A 21,202-nucleotide genomic window follows, 5' to 3' on the forward strand; every position below is an offset into this window, starting at 1 on the left:
CGCCGCCCCCAAATTCGATCAGCCACCACTCTCAGCTAACCAGACCCTTTGTGGAACAATGTGGTAGGCGACCGACCCCGCTTGGCCTGGCTAGTGCTTAGCCGCCGTTGAGGGAACTTTGGCGCCCGTCAGAACGTGGTCCCGATCAATCTGGCGGCATCTGGCTGGTGTTTGCTATTGAACGTCAGCTAGTATTGAACGTATACTGTTGTCTTGAAGTGGTCTGTGAGAATCATCTCGTATTAGATTTTGCAAGGGTAGACTGAAGAACCACTTGCTCTTGCTGTGCCATCAAACAGTGAATTTTCAACATCAAAAGCGCCACCCGACGCTGCATTGGGAGCCACTGTCGCGCCACGATCTAGAAAGGACGGTCCTGCAATCAATCTTTGGATTCGCTACCTCGACTGGAGAATCAGGGCCGTCTCCCAAGAATTGACCAGAGCATCTCTGGTCGTTCCTCCCTCCATGCATGACGTCGTAGCTATATCGATGTTTTGAACGCCTCAACTATGCCGCCTGTTCCGGATATCCTTCACCTCTTACTCGGTGATGAGCTTGGTTATCTTGCCAATCGCGATGGTTTGACCCTGGGAAAAGTTAGCTTACTGCGAGATCTAACAAAATACATTGGAATAGAATTACCTGGTCTCTCAGCGTAAAGCGTCCCATCTGCGGGTAATCCTCGAATCTCTCGACACAAACACTGCCCGCACCACCAGTAACGGACAGGCGAGCAATGATGCTCATGCCCTTGGTGGCGAATCCAGGAGGCTTCTTGCTCTTCCTGCCGGTGCCCTTCTCCAGCTTATGCAGCAGGGCGTCAAAAGTTACTTCTTCCGTAGCAGAGTGCACGTGAAGGACACAGTTGAAACCGGCCGAGAGAATGGACTTGAGGTCGAGCAGGACAATCTGAGCCTCGAATTTGGAAACGCAGTGGACGGGCCGCTTAGGAGAGCAAATGACGAAACCGGGCAGGATGTCTTCTTCTTCAATGCCCCTCAGACGGATGCGCACCTGTTCACCACAAGTAGCGGCCTGGATTTCGTCTTCCGTCTCGCCATAAAGAGCAGCGATATCAACCTGCTCACGGTTGGGCATCATAAGGTACTTGACGCCCTTCTTGACGACACCAGCCTCAATCTTGCCCTCAACCATGGTACCCAAATCCTTGTACTTGGCAGAGATGGGCATCATGAAAGGAGCATTGAGCTTACGTTCCAGAGTTTTCATGTTGTCGAGGAACTCGAGCAATGAAGGTCCATCGAACCACGGGCAAACTTCCTTGGGTACTCTGTCCTTGATACCAAGAGTCGTTTGGGCAGAGACGGGCATGAAAGTGAGATCTGTGAGTCAGAGGTCAGCATTGAAACAAACACTGTCGAATTTGTCTTACCAGTCTTGGGGTTGTAGCCAACACCCTTCAAAAATTGCGTGAGCTTCGAAGTACACTCCTTGTAGCGCTCTTCGCTCCACTCGACCGTGGGGTCGTCCATCTTGTTGACAACAACGACAAGCTTGTTGACGCCCTGAGTCTTGGCAAGCACGGCGTGCTCTCTTGTTTGGCCGCCCTTTTCGAAACCAGTCTCGTACTCGCCCTTGCGGGCAGAAATGACGAGAACACCAACGTCGGCCTGGGACGCGCCTCCAATCATGTTGGGCACATAAGTCTTGTGGCCGGGGGCGTCCAAAATTGAGTAACGGCGCTTCTCAGTCTCGAAGAAACCCCTGCCGACTTCCACAGTCTTGCCCTTGGAACGTTCTTCCTTGGTCAAATCCAGAGCCCACGACAGGTACCAGGTCTCACGGCCAGCCTCCTTGGCCTCCCTCTTGTACTTGTCCATGGTCCTCTCGTCAACCATGCCGGTAGCGTAGAGAATAGAACCTCCCAAAGTAGACTTTCCGGCATCGACGTGGCCCAAGAAAATGACGTTAACGTGCTCCTTGCCGTACATTTCGGCCAGAGTGTCCTCGTCGACGTCGGCGGACTGTTCCTGGGCAACCATGTCGGCCTGTTGCTTTGCGGCCTTGATCTCGGCTCTGGTAGGGCTGCTTCTGCCGGTCGATGGGGTGGGCGACGTCTTGCCAGATGCCGCGGGTCCTGCAGCTTCTCCAGTCTTTTCGATGGCCTTGGCTGCGGTGACCTTCTTTCCGGCCTCTGGGGCGGCCTTGTCCTTGTCCGCAGCAGCCTTTGCGGCTGATGCGGCAGGCTTGTCGCTGGCGGCGGGAGTGCCGATGCTGAGCACCTTGGTAGCGCCGGCCTTTTCCAGCTTTGGAGACTCGCCACCCACACTGAGCACCTTGGTGCCACCGGTCGATTCGACCTTTGCGCTGCCATCTCCGCCGATGGACAGAGTCTTGGGCTGCTTGGGCGCCTCGGCTGCAGGAGCAGCGGCGGGCTTGGGCGCAGCGGGCTCAGCCTTCAAGTCGTCGCCTCTCTTGGCAATCTTTGGAGCCTGGCTTTGTTGCTGCTGGGGTTGGAAGTTTTGCTGCTGGTTGTTGTACCCGCCATATTGCTGGTTGCCGCCGTAGCCATAGCCCTGTTGGCCGTAGCCATATTGGCCATATTGCTGCTGCTGCTGCTGCTGCTGCTGCTGCTGCTGGCCATATTGTGGGTACCCTCCATATCCTTGTTGCGCACCACCACCGTAGTATTGCCCGTATGGCTGCTGGTAGCCGCCGTAGGGCTGGAAGGACTGGCCGGGGGTAAACGTTGCTGCGCCGGGAGTGAAGGCGGCGGCACCAGGAGTGAAGGAGGGCGCGCGCGCAGCGTTGTTGATGTTCATTTGCTGCTGTGCCTGTTGGGCAAGGCTCTCATCCTGAGCGTCCTTGTCGTCTTCCCACGAGTTGAGATCAGCCATTTTGGCGGCAATGTGGGGGAATCAAAAAAAGGTATGAAAGGACAGGAAATATGCGAAGTCACTGGAGGAGGAGGCAGCGACAGAAGAGAAGGACCCGGCTATGAAGGAGTCGAATGACAAAGCCTGGCGACCGAGATTGAATGGCTGGGTGATGCTCTCGTCCTTGAGAAGTGCAAGCTTTGGGCTGCAAATGGTGGGGCTTCGACTTCAACCCGGACCGCGCACGGCTTCGCTACGACGCCCGGCAGAAACCCGGCGCCTCTCAACTGACTCACTCGTGACTCCGTCCGCGCTAAGCCGATTTAGTCCATGGCCATCACCGCTCCAAACGCTTCTCCGCCATGCAACGCTCCAACACTGCCTGGGCTCGCTGCTCTCTTTTTCACAATAACACCAAGTCTTCGAGAAAAACGTATCCCGAATCGACTACAAGGTTCAAATACACCGGGCGCTTGCTCCAGCAGCTCCATCTCCATTGAATAATTCGTTTGCGGTCTCGCCTCCCGCCTATACCCTAAAGTCTCAACTCCATCATGGATATTCTACTTTCCAAGGTCAGTGGCGCTCATGTCATTTCATTTCTCAGCGTCCGAGGGCATCTCCTTGATTTCGGCTTGGACTCCAATGTGCACTTACACCTCCCAGGTCACGCAGCAGGCGATGAACTATGCCATCCGCTCCGGCATCGTCATTACAAGTAGCTTTGCCATGAAGCAATGCTCCCGTTTGTTGAAGACCGTCGGCAACATAGAAGAGCGACAAGAACTTGCAACCCTTCAGAGGCGTCTTGAGGCCAAAATCAGAATCATTTCCCCCGCTATTGACATGATTGAGTTGATATCCGCCCGTGGCAACACATCTCTGGAATCTGCTGTCAACTTGACCAAGTCTCTCCGATGGGGTATTCAAGCCTTAGGCCAGCGCCTTGCCAAGGCTGCTGGCGAAGAGGAATTACAGCGTCGAGGCAGCTCCCGCGCACAGTCAAAAGCCCACAATGAGATGGAGCTCAAATTGATCATTTCAGATATCAGAAAGCTTCTGGAAAGCATAGAGGATGCAGTGCCGCTCATAAATCTTGCGATAACAACCTCTGGGGCGAATCTTTCGACCTCGCTCCCCGCCACAGTCTCTCCGTCCAGGTTGTTGCAAGCAAGCACTTTCCTCACCGCTGGAGACTCGCAATATTCAGCGCTTTCCTCGAACGCCGTTCAAATAGGCCCAGCCTTCACTCTTTCAATGTACATGCTTTTTTCGGGTCACATTCGCCCACACGATGAAGAAGGAATCAGAGAGACCACTTGGAAAGAAGTAATTCACAAAGCTCGTGTCAAGCTCATGAGAGTGCCGCTGGATAGGCTGTACGATTTCCCATCATCTCCAGAACAATCTGGAAAAGCCACGCGTCCTCATGGCAGTATTCGGGCTGCAGAAGGCAGAGCATTCGAATTCGCGTACCAGCTCATCTTGATTGAAGACCTTGATGACGACCGGGTGCACACTTTTGAGGAAGACGAACCGCAACCAGGTCCATTTGAAGACGTCCCACAGGCAGGAATAAGAGAAGTCATGCCCATCCACGAGATTTCCAAAATATTCTACGCAGATACCGGCAAGATTCTAAACATTGGGACCGATGGAGAAACCAACAACCCCATCCTTCTCCTGAAGCGCGACATACATGCTGTCCCACCAAGACGGATGATGGAACGACAGGCTTCAGAAAGTGCTTGGTTTGAAGATGCCGAGCCCGATGGCAAAGACGAGCCTCCAAGCGTATCAGAGGAAGACGAGCAGTCAGCGATCGACGCACAGCTCTTTCGGGAGTCCAGGGCTCCAGAATCAGAGCCTCCACAGGAGTCCTCCGCACCACCTCTGGAACACTGGCGGCTGCCACCAGATCTCGACCTCGAGTGGATGGCTTTTGAAGTCTACTCGGAAGAGCCAGATTCAGACGACGAAGACTTGGACGAAACCGAACTCCCACCTTCCAGCACAAGCACCGATCCCAACCGCTCCTCATCGCTCGACCCCCGCCTGACAGCCGGCATGTCCAACCTCGACCTGCGCACGCCCTCTCCGAGCCCAGCTAGGCCCACGCAGTCGTCACCCCCACCAACCGCCATGACGAAACGACGTCCAACTGCCTCTCCTTACCCTCAACCCGCGTCATCGACCGCTGCGCCGGGCCTCCCACCCATCAAGACCTCGCTCTCCCTCCTCGAGATGCTGATCCGCCTGACGGCACTCCAGCAATTCCAGCAAAACAGCCACCTCTCGATCCCCGACGAACTCCTCACCTTCTTTCTCTCCGAGAGCAGTACCGTGGGCGCGGGCAACGACTCGGACCTGCGCAAGCGCGTCCGCCGCGACGCCGCGCGCCGCGTCGGCTTCGACCCCTACGACGAGAGCCCCATCAAGCGCCGCGGCGAAGAGTACCTGGTCGAGCACGCCGGCGGCGCCGACTACGACGCCAGCTCCCCTGGCCGCATGTACTCGCGCCAGACGACGCCGTACGGTGCTGAGATCGCTTCGGATCCTCCTTACCCGTATACAAGCAGCGCGGCGACCACGCGGCCGAGTCCTTCGCCGCGTCGTCCCGTCGCCGGCTCGTCTGCCTCCGTATCATCCAGTGCGTCGTTGCCGCATCGCGATGTGCCCCTGCCGAGCAGGGAGAGGGATCTGGGACAAGGCGCCAGCCCGAGCCCGCTGCTGCGCAAGGCTACACGGCCTGTTGCTGGTGTCCATGGTGACCAAGCGCGCAGGCAAGGCATCCGCCATGGACGCGTGCCTGAGACGCCACCGGAATCGGGTTCAGTGTGAGATGTAACCCTGTGAAGATATCAATCTGTTTATTTGGCGATTCTCCGAAGATGGGAAGCATGGGGCGGCTTTAGTGTCTGCTGTTTAGCACGGGCGTTTGCATTCAATGAGGCGTTTTCGAAGTTTGCTGCCCAGTCGGCTTGCTACTGTGTATGATTACTTCACACTGGAAGATAAATTGGAATGGACGCATGGTCAGAGGATGCAAGTGGAACTAAATATCCGAGTCAAACACGTGGTGCCCATTTTCTTGTGACAATAAACAGAGCGGCTTTCGTGCAACCGCTAAATTCGCGAGCATCCCATGAAAGCGCAAAACTTCAGACTTGGTAGTTCTATTGACAGTGAATCAACACCTTCCATGTAAGAGAGCACGGCGGCTTTTGCGCAACTTCAAACGTAGCAGTCTTATTGAAAGCCAATTGAGGAACAACCACCAATCAAAACATCTGCCGCAGTCCAACTGTACTTAACGGTTGCGCAACGTCTGTGCAACGGTTCAGCAATGGTTGTGTAGTGGTTTAGAAAAGGGCCCTAATGTTACGCCGCTGTAAAACATGAAAGCAATAAACATCTTATTTTCCCCAACGGTGCTCGGTTCATTGACCAAGCACTACAGTTACACATTTCGTATCTAGCAACTAGACAATCTATAATAGCTAAGTCGGCCCTCAGACGGCGCTGCGGGTACGCCTCGTTATGAGTTGACACAGTACCTAAAAGGCCCAGCAATGAGGTCAAGGTCACGACTGATGCACCAGTTTCTTTTGCAAGTTGAATTCATCCGTTGCATTGTTGACGTTGCTCAAAACTGAACAGACAACACCAGCAAACGCGCTTCATATCCTGCAGGCATCGCAGAGTAACCTCTGCGTCTGCGCGCCTCAAAGTATCCTCACTGCCAAGCAGTGCGTGCGCAACCCATCCCATCCATCATGACCCATCGATTCCGAAGAACGCCGCTCCCCATGTTGATGACCGAGGTGGAACTAGCAAGAACAGTCTCGTAGAAGCTCCCAATTTCAAACCCCAACCAGAAATTTCCAAAGAAGGCAAAGAAGGAACAATAACAATTCGACTCGTCAGGTTACAGTGGAGTAGCAGACGGAGTTCTACTCCCAGTCCTCCTCGTCGCTCTCGTCGGCCGTCGTGCGCTTGGCCTCCTTGGGGCTGCCGGGCCCGCGGCTCGTGGCGCCGCTGACAACGTCGTAGCTGGCGTCGCTGTCGGGCTGGGAGCGCTCGTCGCTGAGTTTGCGCACATCCCCCTTGGCCGTCTCGGCCGTCGAAGGCTTGAGCGTGTCTTTGGAGTTGGAGAGGCCGGCATCTGGAGACGAGGTTTTGGCCGTCGACTTTTCCGCCTCGTCGTCTGAGTCGTCGTCCCATCCGACCTCTTCCTCGTCAACTCGAGAAGCAGAAGCTGTGACTACATGTGAGCACTGACAAAAACCAAACGAGTTGGGATAGTACGCACCCTTCAGCATCTCCCTGCGACGCTGCTCCTCGCTCTCAATCACATGCCTGAGGAAGTAGTACCGAGTCCAAAATGGCTTGTACTCGACCTTGTCCGGGACCAGGGCCTCCATTGATTTCCGCAATTCGGGATACCTTTCGAGGTCCTTTGTAATGTCCGCCGTCTTCTGATCAATATCAAATTCCTTGGTCCAGCCATCCCACTCTGGGCTTTCAGGGTCCTTTGTGAAGCCATCCAGGTTAGAGTGGATCACATGCAATTGCGCATCGAAACGGGTAGTGTGGATAATTCGCTTGCCATCAGCGTCTTTGCTTTCGAAAAGCACCTTTGACTGCGAACCGTCCGTTGGACTGCCATCCTCGGGTGGCGCAATTGTGACGGCGTCGCGCAAGAAATTACGAATGTTGGTGCCAAATTTGAGCAGAGCTTCGTCAGCCGCATCTTCAGCCTTTTGGATATCCTTGAGCCTCTTGGCCCCCTCGAGGCGCAAGAGCGAAAGCATGCCTTCAGCCTCCTTGACAATGTCGGCGGGGAGAGATTCGGAGCGTTCTGCATTTTCGGTTGCGGGGTTCACAGTTGCGGCGGCATTGACTTCGACAGTGTTTCCGTCCTTGTCTGTGACTGTGGTCCTGGAGGAGGAGTCGGCTTCTGGGAGCTGCACTTGAGGCAAGGATGTAGAGATGTTGCGAGTGTGTGTGGTGATGGTGGAGCGCAGGCCAGTGAGACCTTGGTTGGCCTGTTCTACCAAGGGTTGTGACTGTTGGAGCGCAGTCTCGTAGTATGTCTCTCCCTGTGTTGGATGGCAGTTAGCACGTGTTGAGTTGGCAACAGAGGCCACGCATTGCTTGCCTGCTTCTTGACGGTGCCCCAAAGGCCGCCGAGTCGAGCAGCCCACGGGCTGTTGGAAATGGCCTTGTAAGCCTCTTGGACCTCGGTGTTGAAGTCGTTTTGCTTGGGCTTTTCCTTGGATTCGTCATCCTTTTTGGGGCGCTCGTCGTCGGGGAAGCTCTCCTCCTGGATGTGGTCGTATGCGACGTCCATGGTGTGGCGCGGGGCAGTGGGAAGGTGCTGCGGCACTCGCGACAAAAAGCAAGATGTGGGCAGAGCGTATGTGGCGTGGACGTGGGCGTGGGCGTGGGCGTATGTTTCTTGAGAGGTGGATGGTCGGTTGCGTCGCTGCAGGAGGAGCAGCGGAGGTGGTGACGGCACGGAAGCGGGTTGATCGGGATACGGCGCGGTTACCTTGCGGTTCCTGGTCTGGTCTCCCTGGTCGGCGGCGGCGGCACACCTGAGGCGGGGGCTCCCGCCGCCGCATTCGGCGAACCGGTGACAGGAGTACTGAATACGAGTGCCTTGCTTTCAACGGCATATTAAAAATATCATCTATGTACCTTAGACTTGCGCGACCCTCTCCAAAGTAAAAACTCCCTTTTCTTCCGTCTATAGCGCCCCACTGAAGCCACAGCCACACCAATTATGTCGTATGACTCCGGAAACGCCTTGCCTGTTCAGATGGATGCAGAAATGCAGCACGTCTGTCTTATTCAACGCTTCTTCTTGCCCACAACCTTGGTAAAGCCGTCTTCGTCGACCTCGGGTTCCGACTTTTCTTTGGGCGCTGCTGGAACAAGTTGAGGCGCGTCCTCCATGGTCGCGTCTTCGTCCTCGTCGCCGTAGACCTCCAGGTCGCTGTCGTCGGTTGCATCGTTGACGCCACCCTCTTGAACAACTTGGATGTTGCCCAGATTCGGTCCCTTGCCCCTCCTCTCTCGCCACCTGCGCTCCATGGCATCGACAGTGTCGAACTTGCCCTGGGTGACCTCGTCCTTCAGTTTGACAATTGTGGCGGCGACGAGGACCTCGCTTTCGTCTTCCAGGCGCACTTCGAATTCGTCTTCCATGACCTGAAGCAGAACCGTCTCAATGTCGAGCTGGTCGGTATCCGGGTCGTTTTCGAGAATGTCTTGTATGGCTCCGGCGAGCCAGTCACGCTTATCGGCGCCATCTGGGCCTCCAAACTGACTCTGGATGGCAACGGTGAGGGCAGGCCATGCTTGCAGAGCAAACCAGATGCCCTGTCCGAAACGCTCGGACTTGAGTTGGTGGGCTGCGAGGAGATCAGACGACCGTGCGCGTCCAAGGTGCGGAAACTCGACGGGACGTACCTGGGCTCGAGTTGGTGGCGGCGGAAACGGGGCCGTTGGTGTTGGAGGCCGACATGGCAAAGGCCGCGGTGGTGGTGGGGAGGTCGAGTGGTGGGTGTGCAAATTGAACGTTGGGCACAGAGATTTCCCACGCACCGGTGCTGGGCCTGCAGGCAATGACGTCGGCTGCCGCTAGCGCTGGACCCTCGCCGCCTGCAGGTGAGCCCGACGGGAGCTCGCCAAACCATCTTCCCCAGACTCGCTCATCTTGGATTGTCCGCCGCTGCGCTCGACCCCCAGAGCCCCCTATCCTATCACCTTTCATCTCCCTCCTCCTTCTCGACGCTCCTTTGCCTTTTTCGTTCATCGCGAGCATGATCCCCCTCTGACTGCCGCGACTCCAAAACCTACCCTCTCGTTGCGCCCCTTCTTTTCTTCTTCTCCCTTGATTTCCAAGACACCAACCATGGTCCTGAATACCTTGACCGTTGCCGCTGCTGTCACACCGACTGTCATTGAGACTTACTTTTCCCACGTAAGCCGCCCATCCACACCCATTCGCTGCTGTGCCGCACCTGCTCATTGGCACGCTCCAGTACTTGAACCGCAAGCCCCATCAAGGAAAGCCAACCGCGTACATTGGCTACCACGAGGGCCTGCAGCTCGTGCGCCAATTCCTAACATATGCTGCCGACCACACCGTCGAGGAGGTCCAGGCCTTTACCCAGCAATGGGTGCCAGTTCCCGCCTGGGTCAAGGCAGACGATGTAACCATACCGCTGGACTTTTTGACCAAGGCTGCCGACATTCTGCAGGCACAACTGGGTCCTGATGGAATCGAGCGGGTCGGTGGCAAGACATGGTGGCAGTGGCGCGGCGAAAACCCCCACCTCAAGGCTGAATGGATCGAAATGCGAAAAGACTACTCTGAGCGCAGAGCTGCACAAGATCCAACGGGACAGAGGATAATCCTGTATATCCATGGCGGCGCATACTACTTTGGGAGCGTCGATGAGCACCGCTATCAGATCCAACGGCACGCAAGAAAACTGAAAGCAAGGGTCTTTGCTCCGAGATATCGACTATCGCCACAATTCCCGTTCCCTTGCGGCATACACGACGCTGTCGCGGCATATCTCTATCTGCTACAGGACCACCATCCGTCCACTATTCTTGTAGCTGGCGACTCGGCGGGTGGTGGAATGGCACTATCACTCCTCATTACACTTCGCGATCAGGGAATCCCTCTCCCGGCTGGTGGCATCTTGCTCTCTCCCTGGGTTGACCTTACGCACTCGTTTCCAAGTCTCCTCGGCGATGGGAAGCTTGACTACATTCCGTCTCACGGATTTTCTCACAAGCCGTCAATGGCTTGGCCACCTCCCAACGCGGACGACTTAGAAGCCATCAAGAAGGGTTCCGTTGAGATGAATGCCTCGTCACGCAAGAACAAACCCCCAACGGTCAAAGACACAAAAGAAGAGGGAGAAAATCGCGCTCGGGGCTATTCCATTGAAAAGCAGGTGGATGGACAGGCCCCGGATCCACTCGACTCTAGCGCCAAAGCAGCTGGATCATCCTTCGCTCTACCCCCGCCAAACCTCACCATCACTATAGATGGCAAGCTCATTACGATCAAGGATCAGATCCAGCTTTATGCTGCTAACCATCTGCTCAATCACCCTCTTGTATCTCCTGTTCTCCAGCCGACTTTGGGTGGCCTTCCGCCTCTCCTGGTTCAGGTTGGAGGTGGGGAGCTTTTGCACGACGAGCAAGTGTACCTCGCGCACAAGGCCGCTGCTCCCATGAACTACTTGCCCGACCTGTCGCATTTAACCCCAGAAGAGCAGGAGAGGGTCAAAGAAGAAGCCGATAGATACCCACCAACGGATGTCAAGCTGGAGGTTTGGGACGATCTTTGTCACGTTCCACACACCCTCAGTTTTACACGCCCGGCAAAGTTGATGTATAGATCCGTGGCTCACTTTGGAGCCTGGGCTCTTGCACGAGCCCAGAAAAAGCCTATCGATATTCTGGACGACGAAGAGGTCTCTGACATCGGCGAGTCACCAGACTCCAGTCCTGAGAGACCCGTTGCCAGTAGTTCTGCCGAGCCGCTACAACAGTCCGATGGTACAGAAATGGACGCGAAAGACATAATCGGTCGTGCCGGAGACCCTCTGCCACCTTTTGAGCATCACATGATACGACAACGGATAAACAGGCAGGGTAGGATACGTGCAATGGAGGATCCGGAAAATATCCACCTTCTACAAATTTCTCCATCGGAGATTGGAATTATCAAAGAAGGGCCTGTGAAGAAGTGGATGAATGTGCAAGAGCGCTGGGCGAAGAAATTCGAAAAGGAGAAGCGCGCAGTTCAAAGCCGAAGAATCGAAGAAATGGCCGCCGGCTACGAGGGTTTTGATGGAGAAACCCCACCGCCTACTGCCCTTGCAGGGCGCCGCCTCAAAGACCGAGACCTCCCACGCATTAAGAAGGTTAAGAGTTGGGGTCTTGCCATGTGGAGCGGTTGGGGCAGCAAACACGACCAAGCGACCATTCGACGCGAAACGCGCGCCGACTCGATCGAGGAGGCAACTGTGGATCCTGAAGGTGCTCCCGATGCCAAATCTCGACCCAGATCAGTCAGCATGAGTAGCAAGAAGAAAGGCAGACGCCTGACCGTCGATAGTCGCCCTCGCTCCCGTCGTCGCACGGTGACGGACGAGGGTCAAACGGATACAGACACATGGCATCCAGCATCGACCGAAGGCATGCTCTCAGACCAGCTTCCCACGGCATCCTCTCCCCCGCCTTTTATCTCGCTCCCAGTGTCGGCGTCTTACCCTGAGACTGGCTCAATTGCTGCGACGATTTCCACTCGCGCCCCTGACCCCGATACTGCTTTCTCGTCCCCTATCCCTAGTCCTAGGCTCAGCACCTCGGATGCCCAGCAGCCTCTCATAGTCATGTCGGAGGATGCCGACGGTTCCCCGACGATTATCCCTCCTAGCAACAATACAAGCACCCGGCCGACTTGCGAAGGCATCGCGTACCCGTTCAAACTGCAAGTGGGCAATCACAAGCCGAATCCGAGCACAACAACTCTCATGAGCTTCCAAAGCAGCATGCGGGAGAGGGATTCCGATAGTCATGGTATAGACACAAGGACAACTGGCACCGGAGCCTCAGTATTGAAAGAAGACGAGGCGAAGGAAGCAGTCGAAGAGGAAATGGACAGAGAAAAGTATGACGCGGTGCAGAAACAAGAAGTCGAGATGAAGAGCGGGGAGAATCAGGAGGCCAAGAAGAGTCAAGAGACCGAGAAAAAGGACAAAAGACCGGAGCCTGAGCGCTTCATGACCGCTGCGGAGTTTTAATACGGCATAGAGGCCCGTTGTGCATTACTAACGGGCGCGTCAGAATTGTCTACTACTTTATCGCTGTAATATTTCCTTTGTTTGCTACAGCATTTACACAGCATTGCTCCTGTTGCATCTTTCACTATACCCTCTCAGTTCATTCGTTTTGTTGTAACCAGACTTGTCCTTTTTCTTTTTGCAAATTGTAGCGTTGTCGCCTTTCTCATATATTGCCGGCATATATTTTGTGATGATTGTGTCTCTATTTGCTGGGGGCTGAGCCAGGTTTGAGGCTGTCACTGCATCGGAGGAGGCCCTGGTTGCATGCATATTTCATTTACTCAATTCGACCACAGATCTAATCCCCCATGCTTACACACAGAGAAACCCAACATATTGTCCACACTCTCCTGATTTCGCCGATCGTCATCGAATGCGACCCGTTCTACCAGTTTTGTCGAGCGACCAGTTGGATCTTCGTCTGCCCTCCTCTCCACAGCTGAGCCGCAATATTCGCAGTATGACAGAAAACTGTTCACCAACGCCATCCCTCCTCGTTGGGAATCGTGCAAGCAGAATCCACGGCCCACCCTCGTCACTGACCATTCCACAAGGCCTTGGTCACCATCCACTAACCAATCGCAGCGTACTTGCTGGAATTCGGGACGCATCGGATTTTTGGGCCGCGCAAGAGGAAGGAGGTGTGCAGGCACAAGTTGATGCGATTGATGAAGTCGTACTAATCAGTCGTCACTCACTTCGCCTTACCGCTGACTCGCCGCTTGACCCTCCAGTCCGGACTACTCGGTTCCAGTCCGAACTTTAGGCAAAGCAGGCCGAGGTGGAGCAGTCTGCCTCTTCAGGTGCTTCGTATGACACGGTGCCATTGAGCGGAACGCCCTCGCCCCTCCTCCTCGTTCGAGCTCTTCGGTACCAAATCTCAAGCCCGCAACATACAACTTTAAACGTCGCAAGACGAGAATGGAAATAAGAAAAGAGAAAAAAGAGTAGGTAGGTGGGTGGGTAAGGGGTACAACACCCACACCCTCGTCCTGCGCTACCTTACTCAGTACCCGCATCCCATCTTACCCTCCCTTGGTAGTTTGCTCTCCGCCAAAGGCAATGACAAACGGAACCAGTGACTCGCAACTTCAAACGTAGTGGGTAACATGGCTTTTCCAAACGCGGCATGAAGCCCACCGTAGCGAGCTCTCACGGGCAACGAGAAGGTGCGCGAGAAACTCTTTCCATGGTTTGTCGTCTCCCTATCCCGGGTGGATGCCAGGAATAATGTGACGTGTAAGCTGGGCGGACCGACGTTCGTCAAAGGGATGGCAGAGGGGATGGTGGTGGTCCATGGGCGGAGTGTTGAATGCTTCCATGGCGCAGGCGAACCGAACAAAGAGCTGCCAGGAGAATGACGGAACTTTGACGTGACAAGGCCGTGTTTTGGGATTGTGTGCAACCGTTGGAATGGAGGGAACGTGGTGAGTGAATCAGCCAAGTAATTGTAAGCGTCCCGAGCCCCCTTTTCCGCACTCTTCTTGTCTCCTTTTCCGGTGCTCTTCCATTCGCTTGCGCAGAGCCATCCAATGGAACGATTTATTAGGTAACTTCGACCACAGTAGAGGACGCCGGGGATGGGGATGTTCAGCTCGGATGGGGAAGTTCAGCACGTGGTCTTGCTTTGTCGATTGCGGGACGTGGTTTGGTTGCGTGTACCGTGGATGCAAGATTTGAAAAGTCACCACGCCTAGCAAGATTGCAGGAAAACGATACAACCTAGCAGTGTGACGTGATGGAGATGGAGAATTAGATGTGAAGATAAGGAGAGGGAGAGATAGAGAGAGAGAAAGGGGAGGGCGTAAGGTATTTAAATGTGATGCTCCCCCTGTTATTTTGCTTTTTTTCTTCTTCTCTTTTTCTCTCTTTCTCTCATTCCCCCCTCACTTTTTCTCTTTCTCCTCTATATCTTTCCCCTCTCTCCTTCTCCCCTCTCTGTTCCTTTACTTCTTCTCGGTCTTAGTCTTATTAGTCTTCTTCGTCTTCCGGTCCGACCTATCCCCGTTGTCTGGGAGACAACCTCGCCCCAACGACACCCGCCACCGTCAGGACCTACCACCATCACCGAAGAACGTCCCTCATCGACGCGACCCAAGGCTTCTCCTGTCCCGTACCACTGCGCTCACAACTTCAAACGTCGCAAAGACTTACGCATGTGAAATCACATGTGCGCATGTCAGTTTTGGGCATTGTAGCCACGCGAAGGCGGCACATGGGCCAGAAAGGGATTGCCAGAAGGGGGAAGCAGGTGGGTGGGTCCGTTGGGGCGAAAGAGGCAACATTGAACGTCGTGTCGCGGTGGGCTGCCTGACATGTGAAGACGACGGGCGATAAGGAGGAGGCGCAGGTGATTCGGACGGAAGAGGGAGAGGAGCGGTCGAGAGCGACTGAGGCGCGCGAGTGTAGGAGGTGACGATGTCTGTTCAATTTTTGGTGGTATCTGGGGCGGATTCTTGCGGATGTTGCGTCAGGGGGACGTATTTATGAGCATTTCAGGGGCCGCTTTTTCTCGAAGAGAGAGTTCTGAGTAGAAAGTCTTGCAGCGAAAGTAAGATTGGGAGAGATGTGAATATCAGGAGAGAAATCATAGAGTGCTTCCATAGAGCATCAACAAGATAGATTCAATGAAAACAGTGTCAATGTATATGTCGTATACTGCAAATGAACCACCCACAACTCTATCTACAGCCATGCAATCTTTCTCACAGTGACGTCGACGTCGCACTCACGCTCGCCGCTGTCGACACAGCAGCTGTCGTAGGCGTCGGATTCGCGGTGCACGACGGAGCACCCGTCGTGCTCGGTTCGATGCTCGTATAGGGGGGTTGGCCGGACAAGCGCTCCGCCTTGACGAGGACTGGAATGACAGCGCCCGTGACGAGGCTAAAAGTGCGGTGACCGAGGGCCTTGAGCGTAGCGCCAATGCTGCCCGAGTGGCTGGTCAGAGAGATGAAAGTGGAATTGTCCGAGGCGAAGATGTCATCGAGCAGCGTCTTGAGGCGCGCGACCTGCTGGGTGCTGGACTCGCGCGTGTTCGAGTTCCAGAGCAGGTCGTCCTCGGCGAATCCCGGCTCAAACTCCCACGCCGGATACGACTCGTGGATCCACGTCTTGGAGCTGCGGCGGTCGCACGTGTGCAGGCCGAGGCTCTCGCGCAGCAGCTCCTTGACGACGGGCGCGAACGGCCGCGACTCGGGGAGCGACAGGTCGCTGAAGGTGTAGTTGGCCGTGGCGAGGCAGCGCGCCAGCGGCGAGACGTAGTACGACTCGGGGGCGGGGATGCCCGCCGTGGCGAGGGCGTTGGCCCAGAAGGCGTTGGCGACGAGCGCTTGCTGGATGCCCGTCTCCGTCAGGTGCGCGTCGGCCCAGGTGATGGTGCCGTTGCCGTCGGCCAGCGACCAGTAGCAGTCCCATGCTGGTGTACCGTAGAACGACTCGGCCACGTTGTGGTAGCCTTCGCCGTGCCGTCCCATAATGAGCACTTTGTATTGCTCATTGGACGCGGCCTTTTCGTTGAGGCTTGAGACGTAGTTGGAGAAGCGCTCCCATTGCGTCTTCTTACCCGCAGGATCAAATGAGTCGTCCGTTGGGTATGTGCGGTTTATAAGGCCCAGGTTGACTTGGGACTGCAGAATGTCAGCTGTTGGACCGGCGACTCGCTCCCAAGAGACATTGTCGAGCTACGCACGTAGTCAAAAGTCTTGGCATCGGTCGAGTTTTCATCTTGCAGGAAAAATCCAGTGACGGTGGTGTACCTCAAGTAAGACGAGTTGGAAGGAATGTAGGCTGCTCGCGTGGACTCGCTCATGGTGAAGAGCAGAGCCAGAAGCACTGTTGTCGCAAAGAGGACCGGACTGCCCATGATAAGAAACTGACTGGCGCAGACGCGAAAGGAAAATGTCCAATGAAAGGAGATCACGCGCAGAGGGAGAGCAGAGCAGGACAAACGAGTGGAAGCGACAGGCTGACGAGGGACTTTTTAAAGAAGAGACGGCACTTACACGACCTTTCGAATGGTCCAAGCGAGACCCCACCGGCTGTGATGAGGCGGTCTATCTGGGCATGGCATATTACGAGATGGGCGACATTTCCGTCGGCGAGTTGGGGCGATGAGGTGTAGCAGAGGAGACGCGAACCGAAGGCCTCTTGCGGGGAAGCCACAGCCAATGGCACAGAAACGTGATGGCAGCGGGCAAGCCACATGGGGCAAGGGTCCGACGAGCCGCATCAGCCACGCCGCACTGGGAAGAGGCCTTCTCGGCATGCCGTTTGTTTGTGCTCTATCACCGACCCGTGGTCGACCTACACGAAAAAGCTATCCTCCCCACAACTGAGGGCCTGCTGCTGTCTACCTCTTCGTCGCTTTTGGGTACTCGTGCCGGGCCTCATTCCAGCCCGGTCCCCTGACAAACGCCAGACATGCTTCGTGAAAAGGAACCCAAAACCTGCAAAAGCCTCTCTTTTGGAACCCACTCAGTTCTTGCATATTCAATTGAAATCCGCCACTCCGCTCACAAGTTTGCCGCCTTCTGCTCCCTCTCCACCTCGTACAGGAAGTCGAAGTACGGCTTGTCGAAGTGGTGCACACGGACGTAACCGTCCTCACCACCGGAGCAGTATCCTGTGCCCTTGGGGTGGACGGCAACGTAGTTGAGGGGTCCAAAGTGGCCACGCACACGGCCAACCTCCTCCTCGAAGATCTTGTGGTAGAAACGAGCCTCGAATTTACCCTGGCGAGCCGACGTTGTCGTGACATCCATGGCGGCCTGACCACCACCGAGAACAACAAAATCCTTGACGGGCGTAATGGCAGCGCTGTTGAGAGGAGTGTCGGTGACGTAGGTGTGGAGGATTTGGAGGTCGTCGGTGGAGACGAGCTGCGAATTCAAGTCAGTACTTTTTGCTGAGCCATGAAAAAAGCCGCACGACTTACTCTGGCAGTCTTGTCCTTGCCAGCGGTGATGAAGTAGGTCCTGTCGGGAGCCCACTGCAGGTCCGTTATTTGTGTGTCGATCTCGTGGACTTCGACAAGTTCGAGCATCTCGCCGGTCTGGAGAGAAACATCAGCACGAGCTCGCTAATCCAACCGCTTTCAGAATCTACCTTGGCATCCCACTGCGTGACGGTGCCGTCCTCGTGGCCAGAAATAATGTACTTGGCGCCATAGCTGAAGCCCGCGACTGTCGGCTTTGCATCCTCGCAAACAATCCTCAGCTTGCGCTCGTCCGTCTGCTCCGCCTCCGGGTCCGGGTTGATGTCGTAAACGCTAATGGTACCGAGGTGACCGCTCCGCTTCTCCGTCACACCCAGAAGCTGCCTTCCGTCGGGGCTAAACTCGACCCGCTTGATCGACGTCTCAAACTCCCAAGTCTTGAGCAGCTTGCCAGTCTTGACCTCCCACAGGCGCATCGTGTTGTCGGCGCCACCGGTGGCGAGCAGCGTCGTCGTGGGGTCGACATCGACGGTCCAGAGGGCTCCGATATGGCCGTGGTAGGTGCCCAGGCGCTCGCCGTTGGCGCTGTACCATGCGCAGACGACATGGTCCTTGGAAACGGAGAAAATCAGGTCGCCATCGGCGTTGTACCTTGTGGGAGTCAGCACGCGCCGTGGGTTTCGTGATCGGGAACAATGACGGCGTACTTCACTTGAGTCAAGGCACGTTCCTGAAGATGCGCATTAGCAAGAGGCAAGAATATTTGCACATGTAAAGCTGCAGGGAGGTACTTACGTGACCGGAGAGCAGGATGGGTCTCATGGTGGGCGGTCTGGGGGGTTGTTGGCTCACTGCTGCTCAGGTCGCCGCGAAATGTCGACAACGCCGAAGTGGGATTTCGCCGTCCGTGCGTGCTTGAGATCTTATCTCGTTTATGTAATCAAGGACCAGCTGCAGCGAAGCGAGCATGTGCCTTCCGAACGCGGTAGAAACTACGACACACTTGTAGGTAGGTTTGGGCCGGCTTTCAAAGACCTTCCAATACGTAGACATTTAATAGAATTCCATGTCCGCTCATAGTATGCACAGTATCCGTTCCCCAACCACAAGGAAAATTCCGCTATTTAGTATACAATCACAGCGCGCTCACGCCTGCTAGATGCAAATGCGAAACTGAATCCAACCCAACTTTTCTCGCATCAATTACAACTTCTCCTTGAGACCCTGCTTCAGCCTCCTCTCGACAGCCTCCAAGAAGCCCTTGGTCGTGACATAGGCGTCCCTGTTCTTGTTGCCGCAGGCCAGGGCAAGGTCCTTGGTCATGATGCCGTCGACATCGACCGTGTCAACGCAGGCCCTCTCCAGCGACTCGGCAAAGGCGGTAACCTCGGGGGTTCCGTCAAGCTCACCACGCTTGGCCAAGCCACGGGTCCAGGCGAAGATGGAAGCAATCGGGTTCGTCGACGTCTCGTTGCCCTTCTGGTGCTCGCGGTAGTGGCGAGTGACGGTGCCGTGAGCGGCCTCAGACTCGAAGGTCTTGCCATCAGGGGTGATGAGGACCGAGGTCATGAGACCCAGAGAGCCGAAGCCTTGGGCGACAATGTCCGACTGAACATCACCGTCGTAGTCTGAGACGAGTTAGCAAAGCAACGACAAGGTGAACCGCGGAGTCCATACTCTTCAAAGCGCAAACGAAACCGCCCTCGCTCTTGACCATCTGAGCAACCATGTCGTCAATGAGGCGGTGCTCGTACCAGATCTTCTTCGACTCAAACTCCTGCTTGTAAGTAGTCTCGTAGATCTCCTGGAAAATGTCCTTGAAGCGGCCGTCGTACTTCTTCAAGATGGTGTTCTTGGTGCTCATGTAAAGAGGCATCTTCTTGTCAAGCGCATACTTGAAGCAAGCGTGGGCAAAGCCCGAGATGGACTCGGCCGTGTTGTACTGGGTTTGCGCGACACCACCAGTGGCAGGGTAGTCAAAGACCTTGATGGTCTCGGGCTTGCCGCCCTTGGGGGTGAAGACCATTTCCAGGGTACCTTCGCCCTCAATGACGCGGTCCTTGGCGCGGTATTGGTCACCAAAGGCGTGACGACCAATGATGATCGGCTGCTTCCAGCCAGGTACAAGACGAGGAATGCGGGGGATGACGATAGGCTCGCGGAAAACGGTACCGCCGCTAAGGAAAGTTTAGTCTCATTCTTCACGCCGAAGGGATCGTCCTTACAGGTGGTTCCTGATAGTGCCGTTGGGAGACAGCCACACTACAAAGCCCCTGGTAAGCATAACATCTTGATTCTTCAAAGGTCCAGCGTACTCTGCTTCAGGTTGAACTCCTTGACGCGCGCCTCGTCCGGAGTGATGGTGGCGCACTTGACACCAACCGAGTGCTGCTTGATGGCTTCCGCGGCGTCAAGCGTGACCTTGTCGCTGGTGGCATCACGGTGCTCGAGACCCTACGGCGCAATCAGCATTGTATTTCCATGGCTACAGTCCCAGGAATGTACCCACCAGGTCGTAGTACTTGAGGTCGACATCGAGGTAGCTTGGAACACGTCAGGTGGTGTGATTCGGAGCTCTGGGCTGGTCTGTACTCACGGGTGGATGAACTGCGAGAGAAACAAATCAGCACTTGAAAAATATATCAGCGCGAGGAGCTTACCCTGTCCTTGATGTCCTGCCAGATGATCCTGGTCATCTCATCACCGTCCAGCTCCACCACCGGGTTCTTGACCTTGATCTTCTGAGCACTCGCCATTCCCCGGGCCTGGGTAGCGAAACCGAGAGTGATGGGGGCAACGAGGTTGGTCTTTTGGGCGGCGAAACCGGCGACCGAAGCAGCAAGGCGAGAGCTCGGCGCCGAAGCTTGAGAAGCGCGGAATTGAGGTCTGGCAGCAGCGGCGGTCAGGGAAGCAAAAGATCTGGTGGCAGAAGCAGGAGCAGAGCGATAAGCCCTCGAGGCAGTCCTAGCGGCGAGCATTGTGGGGGGGTAAATAATGACGAGAGCGCGGGGGTATTCTGGCAGATTTTCCGGGATTGAGCGAGTTGCTTAGCCGTGAGAGGCGAGACGAGAGAGGAGAAGGAGGGCCGGAGGATAATAGCAACTGGCCAAAGGGGATTGGCGCGAGACAATCACACCACGAGGTGTTGGTTCTGCGGAAAGCTGCGAGCTGCAGGGTGCGCGGGCAACGGTAACGGAGCTATACTGTGTGACGGAGCACAGCAGGCGGGTAAACGGAGAGGGCGCCGCAGGTCGACCGAGGTCCGATGATTAGGTCTTCTTCCCGCTGACGAAGGTTGACAGAAAAACGACCGAGAGTAGCAAAGAGCTCGCCAGGATTGCAATGGGTGGGAGGTGGTGTTTTGACTGCTTCGTCCCGCAAAATAATTAAGCTTTCGTCAGAGTCCGACGTCGGAGCAAGGCACAACAACGTCAGTGCATGGACCCTGGCAGCGACCACGAGCGGGACCCTTCCTTCTTCAGCCTCAGCATCTGATGTGCATACTGTATACATGTCTATCATACAACCTCTACAGTGTATCAATA

General features: G+C 55.5%; 8 protein-coding genes across 8 annotated transcripts; 2 read left to right on the plus strand and 6 right to left on the minus strand.

The window, feature by feature from the left end:
- Positions 1-175: 175 nt before the first annotated feature.
- Positions 176-3,046, minus strand: J3D65DRAFT_630604 (P-loop containing nucleoside triphosphate hydrolase protein). The gene is made up of 3 exons (XM_066800851.1): positions 1,397-3,046; positions 646-1,346; positions 176-590 (listed from the first exon to the last, which is right to left on the minus strand). The coding sequence occupies exons 1-3, from the start codon at positions 2,859-2,861 to the stop codon at positions 543-545; spliced, it is 2,214 nt and encodes a 737-aa protein (XP_066653980.1). The 5' UTR covers positions 2,862-3,046; the 3' UTR covers positions 176-542.
- A 140-nt stretch (positions 3,047-3,186) lies between these two features.
- J3D65DRAFT_630607 (RanGTP-binding protein-domain-containing protein) lies at positions 3,187-6,059 on the plus strand. The gene is made up of 2 exons (XM_066800852.1): positions 3,187-3,415; positions 3,507-6,059. The coding sequence occupies exons 1-2, from the start codon at positions 3,395-3,397 to the stop codon at positions 5,679-5,681; spliced, it is 2,196 nt and encodes a 731-aa protein (XP_066653981.1). The 5' UTR covers positions 3,187-3,394; the 3' UTR covers positions 5,682-6,059.
- Positions 6,060-6,588: 529 nt separating this feature from the next.
- J3D65DRAFT_446291 (BSD domain-containing protein) lies at positions 6,589-8,399 on the minus strand. Its single transcript, XM_066796301.1, has 3 exons — positions 7,998-8,399; positions 7,153-7,938; positions 6,589-7,098 (listed from the first exon to the last, which is right to left on the minus strand). Exons 1-3 carry the CDS (start codon positions 8,191-8,193, stop codon positions 6,794-6,796), a joined length of 1,287 nt encoding a protein of 428 aa, XP_066653982.1. The 5' UTR covers positions 8,194-8,399; the 3' UTR covers positions 6,589-6,793.
- Positions 8,400-8,696: 297 nt separating this feature from the next.
- On the minus strand, positions 8,697-9,372 carry J3D65DRAFT_669350 (Pre-rRNA-processing protein TSR2-domain-containing protein; the record flags this gene model as incomplete). Its single annotated transcript, XM_066803189.1, has 2 exons — positions 8,697-9,259; positions 9,318-9,372. The coding sequence occupies 2 exons, from the start codon at positions 9,370-9,372 to the stop codon at positions 8,697-8,699; spliced, it is 618 nt and encodes a 205-aa protein (XP_066653983.1).
- A 281-nt stretch (positions 9,373-9,653) lies between these two features.
- On the plus strand, positions 9,654-12,887 carry J3D65DRAFT_446268 (uncharacterized protein). The gene is made up of 2 exons (XM_066796300.1): positions 9,654-9,831; positions 9,893-12,887. Exons 1-2 carry the CDS (start codon positions 9,763-9,765, stop codon positions 12,677-12,679), a joined length of 2,856 nt encoding a protein of 951 aa, XP_066653984.1. The 5' UTR covers positions 9,654-9,762; the 3' UTR covers positions 12,680-12,887.
- A 2,258-nt stretch (positions 12,888-15,145) lies between these two features.
- On the minus strand, positions 15,146-16,834 carry J3D65DRAFT_630618 (phosphoglycerate mutase). The gene is made up of 3 exons (XM_066800853.1): positions 16,726-16,834; positions 16,413-16,578; positions 15,146-16,350 (listed from the first exon to the last, which is right to left on the minus strand). Exons 1-3 carry the CDS (start codon positions 16,791-16,793, stop codon positions 15,427-15,429), a joined length of 1,158 nt encoding a protein of 385 aa, XP_066653985.1. The 5' UTR covers positions 16,794-16,834; the 3' UTR covers positions 15,146-15,426.
- J3D65DRAFT_630622 (eukaryotic translation initiation factor 3 subunit I) lies at positions 16,835-18,536 on the minus strand. The gene is made up of 5 exons (XM_066800854.1): positions 18,453-18,536; positions 18,365-18,387; positions 17,828-18,308; positions 17,658-17,774; positions 16,835-17,601 (listed from the first exon to the last, which is right to left on the minus strand). The coding sequence occupies exons 1-5, from the start codon at positions 18,477-18,479 to the stop codon at positions 17,236-17,238; spliced, it is 1,014 nt and encodes a 337-aa protein (XP_066653986.1). The 5' UTR covers positions 18,480-18,536; the 3' UTR covers positions 16,835-17,235.
- A 154-nt stretch (positions 18,537-18,690) lies between these two features.
- Positions 18,691-21,020, minus strand: J3D65DRAFT_630624 (isocitrate dehydrogenase-like protein). The gene is made up of 7 exons (XM_066800855.1): positions 20,318-21,020; positions 20,254-20,264; positions 20,167-20,200; positions 19,973-20,111; positions 19,883-19,919; positions 19,335-19,834; positions 18,691-19,285 (listed from the first exon to the last, which is right to left on the minus strand). The coding sequence occupies exons 1-7, from the start codon at positions 20,633-20,635 to the stop codon at positions 18,861-18,863; spliced, it is 1,464 nt and encodes a 487-aa protein (XP_066653987.1). The 5' UTR covers positions 20,636-21,020; the 3' UTR covers positions 18,691-18,860.
- Between the last annotated feature and the right edge of the window lie 182 nt (positions 21,021-21,202).

This window comes from Phyllosticta citribraziliensis (genome assembly GCF_038025025.1).
Source record: "Phyllosticta citribraziliensis strain CPC 17464 chromosome Unknown J3D65scaffold_8, whole genome shotgun sequence".
In the NCBI taxonomy this organism is placed as follows: Eukaryota; Fungi; Ascomycota; class Dothideomycetes; order Botryosphaeriales; family Phyllostictaceae; genus Phyllosticta; species Phyllosticta citribraziliensis.